We start from the raw sequence: 16,197 nt of genomic DNA on the forward strand, positions 1-16,197 counted from the left end.
GAGAAGCCCTAGTGGTGAAAAGGGCTTCAGGAATCATAGGCCCAAGGTCACCTGTTCTTCCTGAGTTCCCTACACTCACCTCACGTCGGGTCTCAAGTTGTGTGTAGATTTGTGTCAGTCTCAGGCAGTAATCTATTATAATTTTTCAGTTGAATGCATCAATGCCAACTCCTTCCACCGTTCCCCCAGAGGTCAGTAACTAATCATCAGGAGATTCTTACCTGGGGACAGGAAAAACTTCCATTTCCATCTCGCTGCATGTATTGGGAATCTAACGCAAGTGTTTGGATTCTCCGTATGCGCTCCCAGTGGAGCAGAGTGCCGAGGGCAATAGCTTGTCTCCACAGTCTCGAAGACATGCAATAAACCAACCATGTTTTGCGTGTGTGTGTGTGTGTGTGTGTGTGTGTATACATGCGCGTCTCTGTCTGTCTGTGCGCGCACGTGTGTACACTCAACACCTAACCTGTTGTGACCATTGCATCTCTTTTTGCTTCTTTGTGTTAGGTTTATCTGAAATTCATTCTGGATTATCCCCTGGGTGATAAGCTGAAGGCTCATCTTGAATTCATTGTGGCACAGCTTTCGTGAGTTTTGTTTCAATCTGTGGCTGTTCTTTACTAATACATTTTGTACTTTAAACAAATGGAGTCCGTGGGAGATGTGCTGTGACGGTGCGACCCCAATCCTGGCTACACTGGAATGACCAAGCTGTGGCTCGGTGGGTGGTGCTCTCGATTGGTTGTAGGTTCAAGTCCCATTGCAGAGGTTTGAACAGATAATCAAGGCTGACATTCCCAGTGTGTATTAAATGAAACAATTACCGGGCTACAGAGAACGAGGAGGGATGCTACCTGGGCTGCTGCTGCAGAGAAGCAGAACAGAAATGATGGGCCGAATGACCTTCATCTGTGGCATAAACTTTCTGTTGAGGGAGTGCTGCACTGTCACAGGGTCAGTACTGAGGGAGTGCTGCACTGCCAGAGGGTCAGTACTGAGGGAGTGCTGCACTGTCAGAGGGTCAGTACTGAGGGAGTGCTGCACTGTCAGAGGGTCAGTACTGAGGGAGTGCTGCACTGTCAGAGGGTCAGTACTGAGGGAGTGCTGCACTGTCAGAGGGTCAGTACTGAGGGAGTGCTGCACTGCCAGAGGGTCAGTACTGAGGGAGTGCTGCACTGTGAGAGGGTCAGTACTGAGGGAGTGCTGCACTGTCAGAGAGTCAGTACTGAGGGAGTGCTGCACTGCCAGAGGGTCAGTACTGAGGGAGTGCTGCACTGCCAGAGGGTCAGTACTGGGGGAGTGCTGCACTGCCAGAGGGTCAGCACTGAGGGAGTGCTGCACTGTCAGAGGGTCAGTACTGAGGGAGTGCTGCACTGCCAGAGGGTCAGCACTGAGGGAGTGCTGCACTGTCAGAGGGTCAGTACTGAGGGAGTGCTGCACTGCCAGAGGGTCAGTACTGAGGGAGTGCTGCACTGTGAGAGGGTCAGTACTGAGGGAGTGCTGCACTGTCAGAGAGTCAGTACTGAGGGAGTGCTGCACTGCCAGAGGGTCAGTACTGAGGGAGTGCTGCACTGCCAGAGGGTCAGTACTGGGGGAGTGCTGCACTGCCAGAGGGTCAGTACTGAGGGAGTGCTGCACTGCCAGAGGGTCAGCACTGAGGGAGTGCTGCACTGCCAGAGGGTCAGCACTGAGGGAGTGCTGCACTGCCAGAGGGTCAGCACTGAGGGAGTGCTGCACTGCCAGAGGGTCAGTACTGAGGGAGTGCTGCACTGCCAGAGGGTCAGTACTGAGGGAGCGCTGCACTGCCCGAGGGTCAGAACTGAGGGAGCGCTGCACTGCCCGAGGGTCAGTACTGAGGGAGCGCTGCACTGCCAGAGGGTCAGTACTGAGGGAGTGCTGCACTGCCAGAGGGTCAGTACTGAGGGAATGCTGCACTGCCAGAGGGTCAGTACTGAGGGAGTGCTGCACTGCGAGAGGGTCAGTACTGAGGGAGTGCTGCACTGCCAGAGAGTCAGTACTGAGGGAGTGCTGCACTGCCAGAGGGTCAGTACTGAGGGAGTGCTGCACTGCCAGAGGGTCAGTACTGAGGGAGTGCTGCACTGCCAGAGGGTCAGTACTGAGGGAGTGCTGCACTGTGAGAGGATCAGTACTGAGGGAGCGTTGCACTGTCAGAGGGTCAGTTCTGAGGGAGTGCTGCACTACCAGAGGGTCAGTACTGAGGAAGTGCTGCACTGTCAGAGGGTCAGTACTGAGGGAGTGCTGCACTGCCAGAGGGTCAGTACTGAGGGAGTGCTGCACTGCCAGAGGGTCAGTACTGAGGGAGTGCTGCACTGTCAGAGGGTCAGTACTGAGGGAGCACCGCACTTTTGGAGATGTCTTTTTGATGGGACAATAAATGATACCTTGTCTGCCCTTCGATCCTGTGGCAGTATTTCAGAGAATAACAGCGAGTTTACCTGGACAATATTTAACCCTCAGCACCGTCGAAATAGATACATTTTTTGGTCTTATTGCTATTTGTTGGATCTTGCTTTGTGTGAATTGGCTGCCTCGTTTCCTTACATTGCAAATGTGACTACACTTGAAAATGTTTCATTGGCTGTGAAGTGCTCTGAGGCATCCTGAGGTGTGAAAGGTGCTATCGAAATGCAACCTCTTTTCATCGGGAAGACACATCAATCAGTAATGACATACCTCACAGTTGGGAAGCAACGCTACTGCACGTTTCCTGGTGTCCATTAGCTGCAGTATCCATGTGGCCTAAGAGCAGAATGTGCAACCAGATATGGTGAATGGAGAAATTGGGGAATAATAATTTAAGGGAAAACACCTAGACAAAGATAAGCGAATGAAAACTATTACTGCCTTTAAAAAAAAATGTTTGGTTTTTCTCCTGTGTTTAGGTACGAGCATGAAATAGGAAGAGAATCTGCATTGGAAATGTTGGCTTATATCTTCCCGTCCTTCCCTCAGGTTTGTTCACAAGACATTAAATATTTTATATCTGTCTTTATGGTAGGTGATTCTAGAAATAACGAGGGGCCGGGGTCTCACGTGAATGAGGAACAGAAAGAAATATTTCTTTATTTCTGAATTTTTTTTGGTTTACACCGACAGGATCTGCTTCATCAGCACTGTGCCCTTTTCTTTGTCCCTGTGGTTCTGATGATTGTGAATGACGATTCTCCGAGGTGTAAGAAGATGGCAGCTTTGGCAGCCCAGTCACTGTTGGGAAAAGTTGATGAGAAGCACAAGGACTTGATGTTTTCTTTGGTCTTGACGTGGTTTGGAAGTGGAAAGGTGCGTGCTTGTGCCTGAAACTGTTTGAAGGGGGCGGGGAGGTCTTTAGTCTTTGGAATCCTCTTCCCCAGTGAGCAGCGGAGGCCGCGTCGTTGAATATATTCAAGGCTGAGTTGGACGGACTTTTGATCTACAGGGGGGGTTTACCGAGGGTTATGGGGGAACAGACAGGAAAGCGAAGTTGAAACCGCAATCGGATCAGCCACGATCTTATAGAATGGCGGAGCAGGCTCGATGGGCCGAATGGCCTACTCCTGCTTTTCTTGTCACCTTAATGAAAAGCTTTAGTTTCTTTATGAGCCTGCTCCTTCAGGCCACTGGGGTCAGAGACATTTTAAAAGGGGATTTAAAAAGGAGGAGCTTTCAGTTCTATGGCTACTGTCACTCTGTCAGGATACCGCAAAGCGTTTTACAGCCGACGTAGTACTTCAAAATATGATCACTGCTGTAATGTGAGAAACGTGACTGCCTATTTACACACAGCAAGATCCCACAAACAGCATTGTAATAATAACTGGACAAGGATTAGAAATGGAAGGAAATGGGATGAAATAGCTCAAATTGGAAAGGGAGTTTTTCGTCTGTACTTCCTATAATTCTATGCACGTGATAAACTTAACACCGAGCACTTATATGGCACCTTTAATGTCGAGAGACCTTCCAAGGTGCTTCGCAGCAGCTTGAGATAAAAATGGATGCTGAGCCAATGAAGATGGTAGTAGAACAAATGACCAAAAGCGTGTTGAAAGAGGTAGGTTCTAAGGGCAGTCTCAAAGGAGGACAAAGTAGTAGAGAGTTTTAGAGAGGGAATTCCAGAGCTTGGGGCCCGGGTAGCTGAATACATGACCGCCAATGGTAGGAATGGGAGATGTACCAGGGGAAGAAGTGCCAGGATCTTAGCGTTGCCGTGCTACAGGAGAGATAGCGAGGGGAGTGAGGCCATGGGTTTGAATACACAGATTTTTATATATGATAAAGCAGCAATGCTTAATCTTATGAGAGGAAAATACTGCAGATGCTGGGAACCTGAAGTAAAAACAGAAAATGCTGGAAATACTCAGCAGGTCTGGCAGCGTGTGTGGAAAGAGGAACAGGGCTAACGTTTCAGGCCCGTGACCTTTCATCAGGGTTCACTCTCCGCTGTGTACCCGTTACAGATCTCTCACCGCCGACTGGCTGCCCATGCCTGTGGGCTTTTCGTCGAAGCTGAAGGAATTGTCTTTGAGAAACGTATTGCGACTGTCCTTCCAATCCTTGAAACGGAGATTAATCCCGAAAGATTCCAAAATGTGAGTCCTGCTTGTGCACTTTTTAACTCCTTGGGATTTATTTAAAACGCAGGGCGGAGCTCGGTTCACTCCATAAAGTTATTTTTGGATTAAATGTGAGATTGTAGGGCTATGTTTCATTAATTACTGCTGCTGGGACTGATCAATAGGAAGCCATGTTAGTAATTTGGCTACAAGTAGCAGTGTGCATCTATTATTAAAGGTAATGGGCATTAACCCGGTACCTAAATTGCCCTTAGGTCCTCTTGTCACTTGGGGCTCTGTGCTAGAAATGCTTGGCTGTCTCGTTCAAGCCAGAGCTGACTACACATCTTAAATCACCAAGCAAGGAAATTATGAAATAGCTCCTTACAGCAGAGTGCGGAGATATGAAATTTGGTAGAGATGTTTGAAATAAGGAGTGTGGATTAGAGCATATACAGCAAAACTCTGACCATCTGGCAGGAGGGTCAATAACCAGAGGACACGGGTTTAAGATAATTGGCAAAAGAATTGGCTGGGGGTGCAGATGAGAATTGGTTTTCTTTGCCATAACAAGTTATGATGATCTGCCTGAAAGGGTGGGGGAAGCAGATTCAACAGTGACTTCCAAAAGGAAATTGGATAAATATTTGAAGTAGAATATTTGCAGAGCTTTGAGGAAAGAGCAAGGGATTGGAACTACTTGGATAGCTCTTTCAAAGAGCTGGCAGAGGTACAATGGGCTGAATGGCCTCCTCCTGTGCTGTACAGTTCTAAGATTAGAAAGTTCACACCACTGACCTTGGTCACACAAGAAACAACACGGCCTGGGAATCCATTTCCGATCTAAGGATGAGTACTTTGACTTTCTTGCCTGTTTCTACTCTTTGTTCAGATCCGTGAGGAAGTGGAGGAGAAGGCTGCAGATCGTTTGCTGTTCAGCCTCTTGACTCTGGTTGTGAAACTAGCGAAGGATTGCACCTTCATCCAGCTGCTCAAACCAGACACCGTTCTCACCGCGATCTGGGGTAGGTTCAATCCCGGCACTGCCGGCTGTGCCCCAGGCGTCACTCGGAGGTAGACGCGGGGAGGAGGCGCAGAGCTTGGTGCAGGTCTGTGGGCGTGGGAGTGGTGTTGATGTTCAGCTGCGCGGGAGGGGGATTCGTGACTCACCAGCCCTCTGCCCCTTTAGGACCATGACTGGAATTCAAGCTAGAAATGTGTCTGTCAGACAGAGTGCCTAATCCGAACGTATGAATTAGGAGCAGGAGTTAGGCCATTCAGCCCCCTCGAGCTTGCTCCACCATTTGACAAGATCATGGCTCATCTGATTGTGGCCTCAACTCTACTTTCTTGTCTGTCCCCCTTCGACTCCCTTCTTAATCAAGAATCTATTTAACTCGGCCTCAAAAATATTCAATGACCCAGCCTCCACGGCTCTCTGGGGAGAGGATTCCACAGACCAACAACCCCCCAGAAAAAAAATTCTTCTCATCACCATCTTAAATGAGAGACCACTTATTTTAAAACTCTGTTCCCTACATCTAGTCTTTCCCACAAAGGGGAAACATCTCTGCATCCACCCTATCAGGTCCCCTCAGGATCTTATATGTTTCAGTAAGATCACCTCTCATTCTTCTAAAACTCCAATGGATACAGGCCCAGCCTGTCCAACCTTTCCTCATCCCAGGAATCAGTCGCGTGAACCTTCTCTGAACTGCTTCTAATGCAGTTATATCTTTTCTCAAGTAAGGGGACCAAAACTGTATACAGTCCTGTAGATGTGGTCTCACCAGCACCTTACACAATTGTAGCAAAATCTTCCTACTTTTATATTCCGTTCCCCTTGCCTTGACACCTGTGTGTTTCAATAAAGCAATTTTTTTTTAATGTATTCATTCACTGAATGTGGGCGTCGCTGGCTGGGCCAACATTTATTGCCCATCCCTAGTTGCCCTTGAGAAGGTGGTGGTGAGCCGCCGCCTTGAACCGCTGCAGTGTGTGTGGTGTAGGTACACCCACAGTGCTGTTAGGGAGGGAGTTCCAGGATTTTGACCCAGTGACAGTGAAGAAACAGCGATATACTTCCAAGCCAGGATGGTGAGTGGCTTGGAGGGGAACTTGCAGGTAGTGGTGGAGATAAGAGGTTATTTCTGATCCTTTCACACGAAACAAATAAAGGAGGAGGCCACTCTGCCCCTCAAGCCTGCTGACCCTCAACCTCCATGTCAATGCCTTGCCCTGGCATCCGATTCCCTTAGTGCCCAAGAGTCTATCGATCTCAATCTTCAATATAATCAATGATTGAGCATCCACAGTCCTCTGGGATCCAAAGAATCACAGCCCACTGAGTGAAGATTCTCCTCCATCTCAGTCCTAAATGGTCGACTCCTTATCTTGAGACCGTGCCCCTGTGTTTTAGATTCCCCAGCCAGAGGAAACCGCGTCTCATCATCTCCCCCCATCCAAATTCTACGTCTCAAAGAGATCATCTCTCACATTTCTGAACTCCAGAGAGTATAGATCCTATCTACTCGATCTCCCCCCACAGGTCAGCCTTCTGATCCCAGATAGGATAATTGTCTGGTTTCACACCCTCAGCAGGAGTCCTTATTTGGCTGTGTGCGTATCAGAGATTGGACCAGCTCTCCCAGGAGTTATCTGCTCTCTCCGACTTTAGCCTGCACGTACAGGATTTCTTTTGTGTGTCTTGAAGTATTGGAAGGGTTTGTACACTGAAGTAGCGAAGTTGCTTGAACTGAAACTGAATCTGCTCATCCACCCACAGGTCACATCCAAGCCCACCTGTGGTACCCTCACTCCTGGGTTTGGCTCACCTCGGCCCAGCTCTTCGGCATGCTGTTCGCCTCTCATCAGCCCGAAGAACTGGTGGCCAAGTGGAACACTGGCCGGCCGCTAACCGCAGCGAGGAATTCGTTGGAGACGCCAGCGGCGCGCTTTTTGCTGCAAGAGCTGGACGTAAAGGTAGCGTCCTCCTCGAAGGGATTAACTCGTGGGACCCCCGACTTCCTCCGGCCTGCAGGAGATGGCAGTCGGATGCTCCCCACTCGTCAGCTGGTATCTGTAAAACTGTCAGGAATGGGGGCTTTTCTCTAGAAAAGAGAAGGCTCAGCATTCGCTTGGTAGAGATTTTGAATATTATGAAAAGGTTTGACTGGATAGACGTGGAGAAGTTGTTTCCCCCTAATGGGCGAAGCCAGAACTAGGAGCCATAAATATTAGATAGTCACAAATAAATCTAATAAGGAATTCAGGAGAATTTCTTTTACCCAGACGATGGTTCTAATGTAGAACTCATTACTACAAGGAATGAATGTGGTGAACAGCACAAATGCATTTAAGAGGAAGCTGGATCAACACATGAGGAAGATAAGCCTCTCTGACAGCGCAGTGCCCCCTCAGTACTGCCCCTCCGACAGCGCAGTGCCCCCTCAGCACTGCCCCTCCGACAGCGCAGTGCCCCCTCAGCACTGCCCCTCCGACAGCGCAGTTCCCCCTCAGTACTGACCTTCCGACAGCGCAGTGCCCCCTCAGTACTGCCCCTCCGACAGCGCAGTGCCCCCTCAGTACTGCCCCAACGACAGCGCAGTGCCCCCTCAGCACTGCCCCTCCGACAGCACAGTGCCCCCTCAGCACTGCCCCTCCGACAGTGCAGTGCCCCTTCAGTACTGCCCCTCCGACAGCACAGTGCCCCCTCAGTACTGACCCTCTGACAGTGCGGTGCCCCCCTCAGTACTGCCCCTCCAACAGTGCGGTGTCCCCTCAGTACTGACCCTCCGACAGTGCGGTGCCCCCCTCAGTACTGCCCCTCCAACAGTGCGGTGCCCCCTCAGTACTGACCCTCTGACAGTGCGGTGCCCCCTCAGTACTGACCCTCCAACAGTGCGGTGCCCCCTCAGTGCTGACCCTCTGACAGAGTGTTGCTCCCTGTTCTGTTCTGTACTGGCCCTCCGACAGTACAGCGCTCCCTGTTCTGCACTGACCCTCCGACAGTACAGCGCTCCCTGTTCTACACTGGCCCTCTGACAGTTTGGCGGTCCCTCTTCTGCACTGGGAGCGTGAGCCTTTTTTATATAATGAGGCCTCTGGCGTGACCCACGACCTTCTGGCTTGGGTGAGAGGGCTGTGCATTAAACCAACACTTGAAATGAACAGCTGCAGTTGTTAGGTACATGTTATTGTGAGAGTGAACTGAAGTTTAGTTACTTGGCCACACTGATTACGATCAATGTCAGAGGGGTGAGGGTCAACCAATTTTATTGGACTTCTCTCACTGCTGTTGCTAAGTAACTTGCTGAACAATGAGTTTGATTGTCAAGGGAGCAGGCAGCCATTCAGAAGCTGTGATTGTTTTGGTTTGGGAACGTTGCCCTTGGTAACAGTTCGTATAAATGGGCCTTTGAGGTTCGTTACCTTTAAGCAATGTCTCTATTTGCACTGGAGGTGAATATCCTTGAAGCTTGACACTCAGACTTGTACAGAAATAACCTGAGTGAGTGTCGACACAGTGGAGTGATTGATAACTGCCCATTCCGCAATAGGTTTAAGGAACCGGCCCCCCAGGCTTTGGCCGGTTGCAGTCTAACACATTGCATTTATATAAAGTACAGTATTGCATCCTCATGACATCCCAAAGCGCTTTACAGCCAATAAAGTACCAATAAATCACTAATATAGGAGAGTTTGCAGCCAATGTGTGCAGGGTAAGCTCCCACAAACAGCAATGACCTTGATAGCTGTACCAAAGAACCAGCGCAGGTATGATGGGCTGAATGGCCTCGTCCTTTGCTGCATCATTCTATGATTGTTGACTGGGTTAGATTACTCTTGTGCATTTTGATTTCTGTGAAGCTCACCCTCGAGCTTAAAAGCTCCTACCTGCTGTTAAGAATGTTAATGTTTTGTGTTTCAGATTAAAGAGTTGGCTTTAGCCTTTTGCCATCAGCTGGAGTCAAAGTTCCTGGATCAAACATTGGGTGAACAGGTATGAAAAGGCACATCATTGCTGTTCTATTGCCTGGGATCAGAAGGGCAGGGGCCGGGTGTGACTAGAACAGGAAACAGTCGTTGCGAAAGGGGTCACCGAAGGCAAGCAACTAATTGTCCAGTTTGCATTTTCCTCAAAGCCGTCTTTAAATGCTTAACTCGCCGACAGCAACTTTCCTTCAGCTTTACTGCTCACATTTTAACATCCCCTGTTACTTAGAAATATTCGTCAACAGTTTGAGAACTCAATGAGGATGTGGTGTTTAAGGAAGTAAAAAGACTGTGCATTTAATCAGTGTCTCATTCTCAGGACACCCCATAGTTAGTACTCTACAGCCATGAAATACTTTATTGAAGCAGAGTCACTGCGGCAGCCATTTTGTGCACAGCAAGCTCCCACAAATAACAATGTGATATTGACCAAATAGCCTGGTTTAACGATGCTGCTTGTGGGTGGACCAGGGCACTGGGGAGAACTCCCCTGCTGTCCTTTGAATAGTAACATGGGACCTTTCACTTCCACCCGTGAGGGCAGTCAGGGCCTGGATTTAATATCCTGTTTGAAAGATGACCCTTCCAATATTGCAACACATGTGCAGTACAAAGTGTTCTAACTGTGTAACATCCAGAAGCTCTAAGTAGGTTAAAATGTTATCAGTGTGTGCAGTGGTTTGATCAGCTTGCTTGTAAATCCCAGTAGAGAGTCGAATACAACCTTGTGAAATTCAACATTCCCATTGCAAACAGGTGACAAAGAACTTGCTGTTCGTGGCCAAAGTCATCTACCTCCTTGACCCCGCTGACCACGGAGATGTGAAGAAGGAAGAGGAGACAGTGGAAAGCGATGAAGAAATTGGAGCCAAAGAGACTGGGGAAGAGATGGCAGGGACAGTAGCTTCCGATGGTGCCAGAGAGAAGAAAGCAACCCTGATGTGGTTGATCAGCAAACTCTGTATTTTTGTCAAGAGAGAAGCAGCCCACACCCCAAAAATTCTTTTGAAGGTACTGTTCATTTGATGATCTCCAGCTTACATTTCTGTAGCACCTCCAAGTAAAAAGATACCTCAGGTTGCTTCACATCAGACAGAGCACGGACTGAACAGTGGTAGAATTGGAAGGGTTGATCAAAAGCAGGGTTAAAAAATTGTGTGGACTTAGCAGCACAGAAGTACTAATAGGGTGTGGGAGGAGGGGTGAGTAGGAGCATAGGAGCAGGAGGAGAAAGTTCAGCTCTTTATCCTGTTCCGCCATTCAACAAGATCATGGCTGATCTAAATCTCATTTACCTGTCTTTTCTCCCTGTCCCTTAATACTCTGTCTAGCAAAAATCTGTCTATCTAATATTTAAAATTATTAATTGATCGAGCATTTACTGCTTTTTGTGGGAGGACGTTCCATATTTCTACCAGCTTTCATGTGTATAAGTGTTTCCTAACTCCTCTCCTGAATGGCCTAGACGCCCCCACCAGTGGAAAAAGGTTGTGTTTGTCCACCCGATCAAGTTGAAGTGTGAAACTAGGCATTACTACTTGGTAATAGGTTTATTTACAAAATGCAGCATTACATATGTCTGCTCCCTACCTACCAACAACCCAGTGCCTGGCAGTCTCTCTTTATACCTCTTGAGTATATCAATTAAACAAATTGACAAATTAGCAAATAAGTTAAAGTGATAGCCCCCTTAAAGGGACACTGTAACAAAAGACAGAAATCTTGATGGAAACTTAGGAATTGAAATTAAAGTTTCATTTTGAGGGCGAATGACGCTCTCTAGCCCCTGTGGTGCCAGGCTCTCTCTATAAGTGCTCTAAGTACGTAATTAAGCAACGCCCTTCACCTGTTTATCTTAGCGATATAATTAACATTAACGCACTCTTATCAATTCCTTTCAAAATCCTAAAATGAATCTCAGTCAACTCACTTTTGATCCCTCAGGGCCTGATTGACCTCCCGCAATGTCATCCTACCTGAGGGAAGTCAACTTCTGACCAGTTGGATTGACAGATTTTTGTTTCTATATCCCCAAAGCGTGGGCACGAGGTGGGGGAGGTGAACCTGTGATTCCCGATGGGAATGGCACCTGTGGGGGATGTGTGCTGTGGACTGTCAGGCATGTGGGGGTCCTTGAGCTTGCAAGATGCATTCCCTTTAAACTCCACTTTTTTAAGAGACTACTTATGTTCCTTTCCATGATTTCTTTCTCTCCAGAGGACCTGTGTCTTTAAGTTCCTTGGAGCGATTGCAGTAAACCTTGGAGCGGATGGAGTGAAACCTTACCTCTCGACTATTATTGCGCCTCTTTACAGAGAATTAAACAGTACTTATGCCGAACAAGGTAACGTATTCATTATATGTGCTGCTCCCTGACTTCTGCTTATCAGGGCATTGAATCTGTAACAAATGTCTCATTAAAAATTCCCCAAATGCCTCCATTGATAAAGGCAGCATGCAACTCTTCCTTGTAGAGTCATGCAGCACAGAGGGAGGCCATTCAGCCCACTGTGCCTGTAACAGCTCCTTGAAAGGGCTGCTCAATTAGTCCCACTCTCCCCTGCTCTTTCCCCAGAGCCCTGCAAATGTTTCCCTTTTCAAGTATTTAAACTTTGAAACATCCCAGACTTGAACCCTAATCTCTCCCGGGTTAAATGTTCACAATCGGAATGTTAGTGTTCTTGCCTTGGGCAAGTAGAAGGGAAGTTGTCTTAAGTCCCTGCTTCCCCCTGGCTTAATGAAGAGCTCAAAACATAATAATGGCTGTTGAAGCGAAGCATAGTGAGGGATGTAGGCGTACCCTCACCACGCGGACAGCAGTAATTCAAGAAGAATGCCCAATGCCACCTTCTCGAGAGCAATAGCGACACCCACGTGCTGTAAGCTAATAGAAATAAATAAGTCAAGTGCGCTGGTGACAATATGTATATTAGTCTCTCTATATTTCACATACTTGGCTATGGAGTTCAACACTTGCGATTCTAAACCACGTTTCAGGCTGGGGGAGTGGATGGTGAAATTCTGACACCGAAACAGCAAAATGTCAGCATTAGCACAAGAAGCAAATTCCTTTTTTTGTAACTTTTTTTGTGCTTATCAACTTTAATAAACTCTAAGAAGGTGAATCCTGCAGTACTTGTGACCAGAGAATTCACAAAGCATGAACTGCAACTCAACCAATCTATTTAATAGAATTTCCAGCGAGCCTCCTCCCACCTGTCTGCATCTTCCCTCAGCCTATCCTTCGACTCCTTTCTCCCTCATGTACCTATCTATCTTTACCTTAAAGGTATTTACTATTTGCCCCAATTACTCCTGTGGTAGTGAGTTCCACATTCTAATTTCTAAATGTTAAAGAATTTCAGTCGTTTATTGTCTGGTTCCCTGAGCCAACCCAGAGCTATATGATGACTTCTGGAGGTTATTTGCTTTGTGCAGGTGGGCACGCCCTGCGTTGTTTTTATTGATGTGTTTCTGTATTGGCAGTTTTGAATGTATTGCATTTTAAGTGTCACATTCTTAATGTTCATAGCCTTGATATTCGGTGAGGTCCCTTGCTGCTCCGTGTGACATTCGGTGTTTACAGTTTGGTCTTTGGAACAATCTAGCCTGATTGTCCTTTTTGTGCTTTTCCCTTTCAGACCCGACACTCAGGAACCTTTCCCAAGAGATCATCGAGCTGCTGAAGAGACTGGTTGGGCTGGAAACGTTCTCGATGGGTTTTGCAGCTGTGCAGAAACAAGCCAGCCAGAAAAGAGCTTTGAGGAAAAGGCAGAAAGCCTTGCAGGTAGGGATTCAGTCAGGGGATGAAATAGCTGCTTCCTCATATTCCGGACGGGGGAAAGACTTCCTCAGGCTATTGGTCACACTTCGTCAAATCTCACTGTGGCTTCATCCCCCTCCCTATCTTTGTAACCTCCTTGAGCTCCACAACCCTCTGAGATCTCTGTATTCCTCCGATTCTGGCCTCTTCCATATTTCCAGCCATTGGACCCAGCTGCTCCGTGCTGGTGTTTCTACTCCACATGAGCCTCCTCTCAACCCTCTTCACCTCACTCCATTCACATATCCTTCGATTCCTTTCAGCCTCATTGTTTATGTAGATTCTCTCCGAATTCCTTTCCATCTCATTTACCATGCGTTAGGGGGCCTGTGTTGTGCGGAGCTACAAGAATTAGGAGCTGGCCATTCTACCCCTCGAGCCTGCTCCGCCATATGATAATATCACAGGCCTTAATTCCACTTTCCCGTCCGCCCACTCTTTAACTGTTGACTTTGTTCCTGACCAAGAATCTATCCAGCTCGGCCTTAAACATATTGGATGACCCAGCCTCTGGGGAAGAGAATTCCACAGACTAACCACCCCCCCCGAGAGTAAAAAAACATCTGTGGGACACTGCCCACGTTAATCCTCCTTACATTTTCGTTCAAACAGACGGTTGCGAACCCAGACATTGCCGCAAGGAAGAAACTGAAGAAGCACAAAAATAAAGCCGAAGCCAAGAAAAGAAAGATCGAAGTCCTTCGACCAGGCTACAAGGCAAAAAAGGCCCGAAGCCACACCTTGAAGGATTTGGCTATGGTAGAATGAAATGTAAAAATAAATGTGGACTGTTTTAGTTAAATGGTTTGTACGTGAAGATTTTATGATGGAAACTGAAATAACGCTTCTGATGCCGATTTTTTTGTTGTCTCCCTTTCCCAACGATGTCTTTGGAATTTGGCACAGGAGTTATTCGACATGAGGTACAGTTTAATGTACTGTTTATCTTAGAAAAATCATTAATAAAGGGTTCTTTGTGGATAGTTCCTGTTTATTTACAACAAGCTGGTGTTATCAGTTCTTAACCTTCTGTGGGAAAGAAGAATTGAAGCTCGAGGAACGTTACTGATCAGTGGGTGGGAATCCTTCAGAATAATTGTGACTCCAGTGACAAAATTCGAAATGCTGAATGCGGGAAATGCGCGGGTCCCTGGAGTGACCTGTCAGTTTTCAGCCCCGGCCTGTTCCCCAACACGTCGCCTTTTGCCAACATTTTCCATCCTCGTTTTAACTCCAAACTTTTATCCCTCACATTTGCTCACCTTAACTTCAACTTCGTTTACTCGGTCAGCAGTGGCGCAGTGGTATCGTCGCTGGACTAGTAACCCAGAGACCCAGGGTAATGCTCTGGGGACCCGGATTCGAATCCCACCACGGGAGGTGGTGGAATTTGAATTCAATAAAAATCTGAAGCCATTGAAACCATTGCCAATTGTCGCAACACCCACCTGGATCACTAATGCCCTTTAGGGAAGGAAACCTGCTGTCCTTACCTGGCCTGGCCTACATGTGACTCCAGACCCACAGCAATGTGGTTGACTCTTAAATCCCCTCAGGGCAATAAATGCTGGCCAAGCCAACGACACCCACATCCCATAAACGAACAGAAAAAACTTTGCCATATGTGGGAAAAGTATTCCCAGAATTCACTGCGAGATGGTCGTGGTTTAATTTTTAAGATGATTCCTTTATTCCCCAGCAGAGGTAGTAGCTTCTATCTACCCTATTGGATCCATTGATCATTTCCAACATTTCATTTAGATCAACCTTTTAGCTCCGGTATCATTCAGGTGAACCCACGCTGCACCTCTCTGAGGTCAGTACTTCCTTTCTGAAGTGTGTTGTCCAGAACTGAACGCATTTACTCCAGATAAAGTCTGACCAAGTCTCTAAGACTGAAGCATCACTTCCCCTCCCTGTGTGTTCCGGCCTCCTTGTGATGTAGCCAGTGTCTTATGGGCTGCTTAATATTGATTGGAAAATTTGTTCATCGCATCCAAAACTTTCTGCTGTTCCACCTTTTGTCTAATGGCGATCTGTGATATATCTTTCACATTATTTCTCCTCATTTTAACCCTCTCGTTCACTTAGTTGGGCAAACGTCCCTAATTATTAATCGGCCAGAGTCTATCAGGCTGACTCTGATGGATTCACCTGTTGACCAAACCCCACCCACACAATTGGAGAGTGTCAGCCATGGTTCAGTAGATAGCACACTCACCTCTGAGTCAAGATCGTGAGTTCAAGTCCCACTTTGGAGACTCAGATTGAACACATTATTCAGACTGATACTCCCAGTGCTGTACTGAGGGAGTGCTGCAGCCTTGGAGGGACAATACAGTGGGGGGGAGGTGGTGGTGTAGTGGTATTTTCACTGTACTAGTATTCCAGAGGCCCAAGGTAATACTCTGGGTTCGAACTCTCAGCTTCCAACTTAGTGAGAAAATTGAATAGAGAGAGGACAGAGTCTGGCAGTGAATTAGACACTGAGCTTCCAACTCTGGAGGCTTGAATTGCAACCCAGAATGATGAGATGGGAACCTCCTCTATCGGTTAGTCATCAGGTTCTTTTGTAGAAGTGATTTGTGCAGTCACACCAATCATTCTGACGTGAGTAATTTGAGACATGGCATGAGGTGGGCGTAGTGAGCTCGGGGTAGGTTGGAGGGAGGGTCAAGTTTGGATCTCTGGTTCCCAAAACTCTCCATCACTGGGGGTTTTCCTCACTTCATGCCTGGGTCTGATGTGGACTCATTGATGAGAAATTGATCACTGTGATTAGTTAATAACCCCATTATCCATTGTGACTACCAGGGTGTACTGTCA

General features: G+C 47.5%; 1 protein-coding gene across 3 annotated transcripts in view; it reads left to right on the forward strand.

Annotated features, from left to right (window-relative positions):
- utp20 (UTP20 small subunit processome component) overlaps nucleotides 1-14,354 on the forward strand; it is a 126,460-nt gene extending 112,106 nt beyond the window's left edge. For all 3 annotated transcript variants that reach the window (XM_078567673.1, XM_078567674.1, XM_078567675.1), the window contains 11 exons: nucleotides 508-587; nucleotides 2,904-2,973; nucleotides 3,118-3,300; nucleotides 4,458-4,589; nucleotides 5,446-5,578; nucleotides 7,339-7,535; nucleotides 9,484-9,555; nucleotides 10,305-10,559; nucleotides 11,766-11,892; nucleotides 13,190-13,335; nucleotides 13,984-14,354. In XM_078567673.1, the coding sequence (XP_078423799.1) occupies nucleotides 508-587; nucleotides 2,904-2,973; nucleotides 3,118-3,300; nucleotides 4,458-4,589; nucleotides 5,446-5,578; nucleotides 7,339-7,535; nucleotides 9,484-9,555; nucleotides 10,305-10,559; nucleotides 11,766-11,892; nucleotides 13,190-13,335; nucleotides 13,984-14,139 (1,551 nt within the window). In that variant the 3' untranslated portion in view covers nucleotides 14,140-14,354. The remainder of the gene's footprint in view (nucleotides 1-507; nucleotides 588-2,903; nucleotides 2,974-3,117; nucleotides 3,301-4,457; nucleotides 4,590-5,445; nucleotides 5,579-7,338; nucleotides 7,536-9,483; nucleotides 9,556-10,304; nucleotides 10,560-11,765; nucleotides 11,893-13,189; nucleotides 13,336-13,983) is intronic.
- The last annotated feature ends 1,843 nt before the right edge of the window (nucleotides 14,355-16,197 follow it).

The sequence above is a fragment of the Cetorhinus maximus genome, chromosome 22 (assembly GCF_964194155.1).
Source record: "Cetorhinus maximus chromosome 22, sCetMax3.hap1.1, whole genome shotgun sequence".
NCBI lineage: Eukaryota > Metazoa > Chordata > Chondrichthyes > Lamniformes > Cetorhinidae > Cetorhinus > Cetorhinus maximus.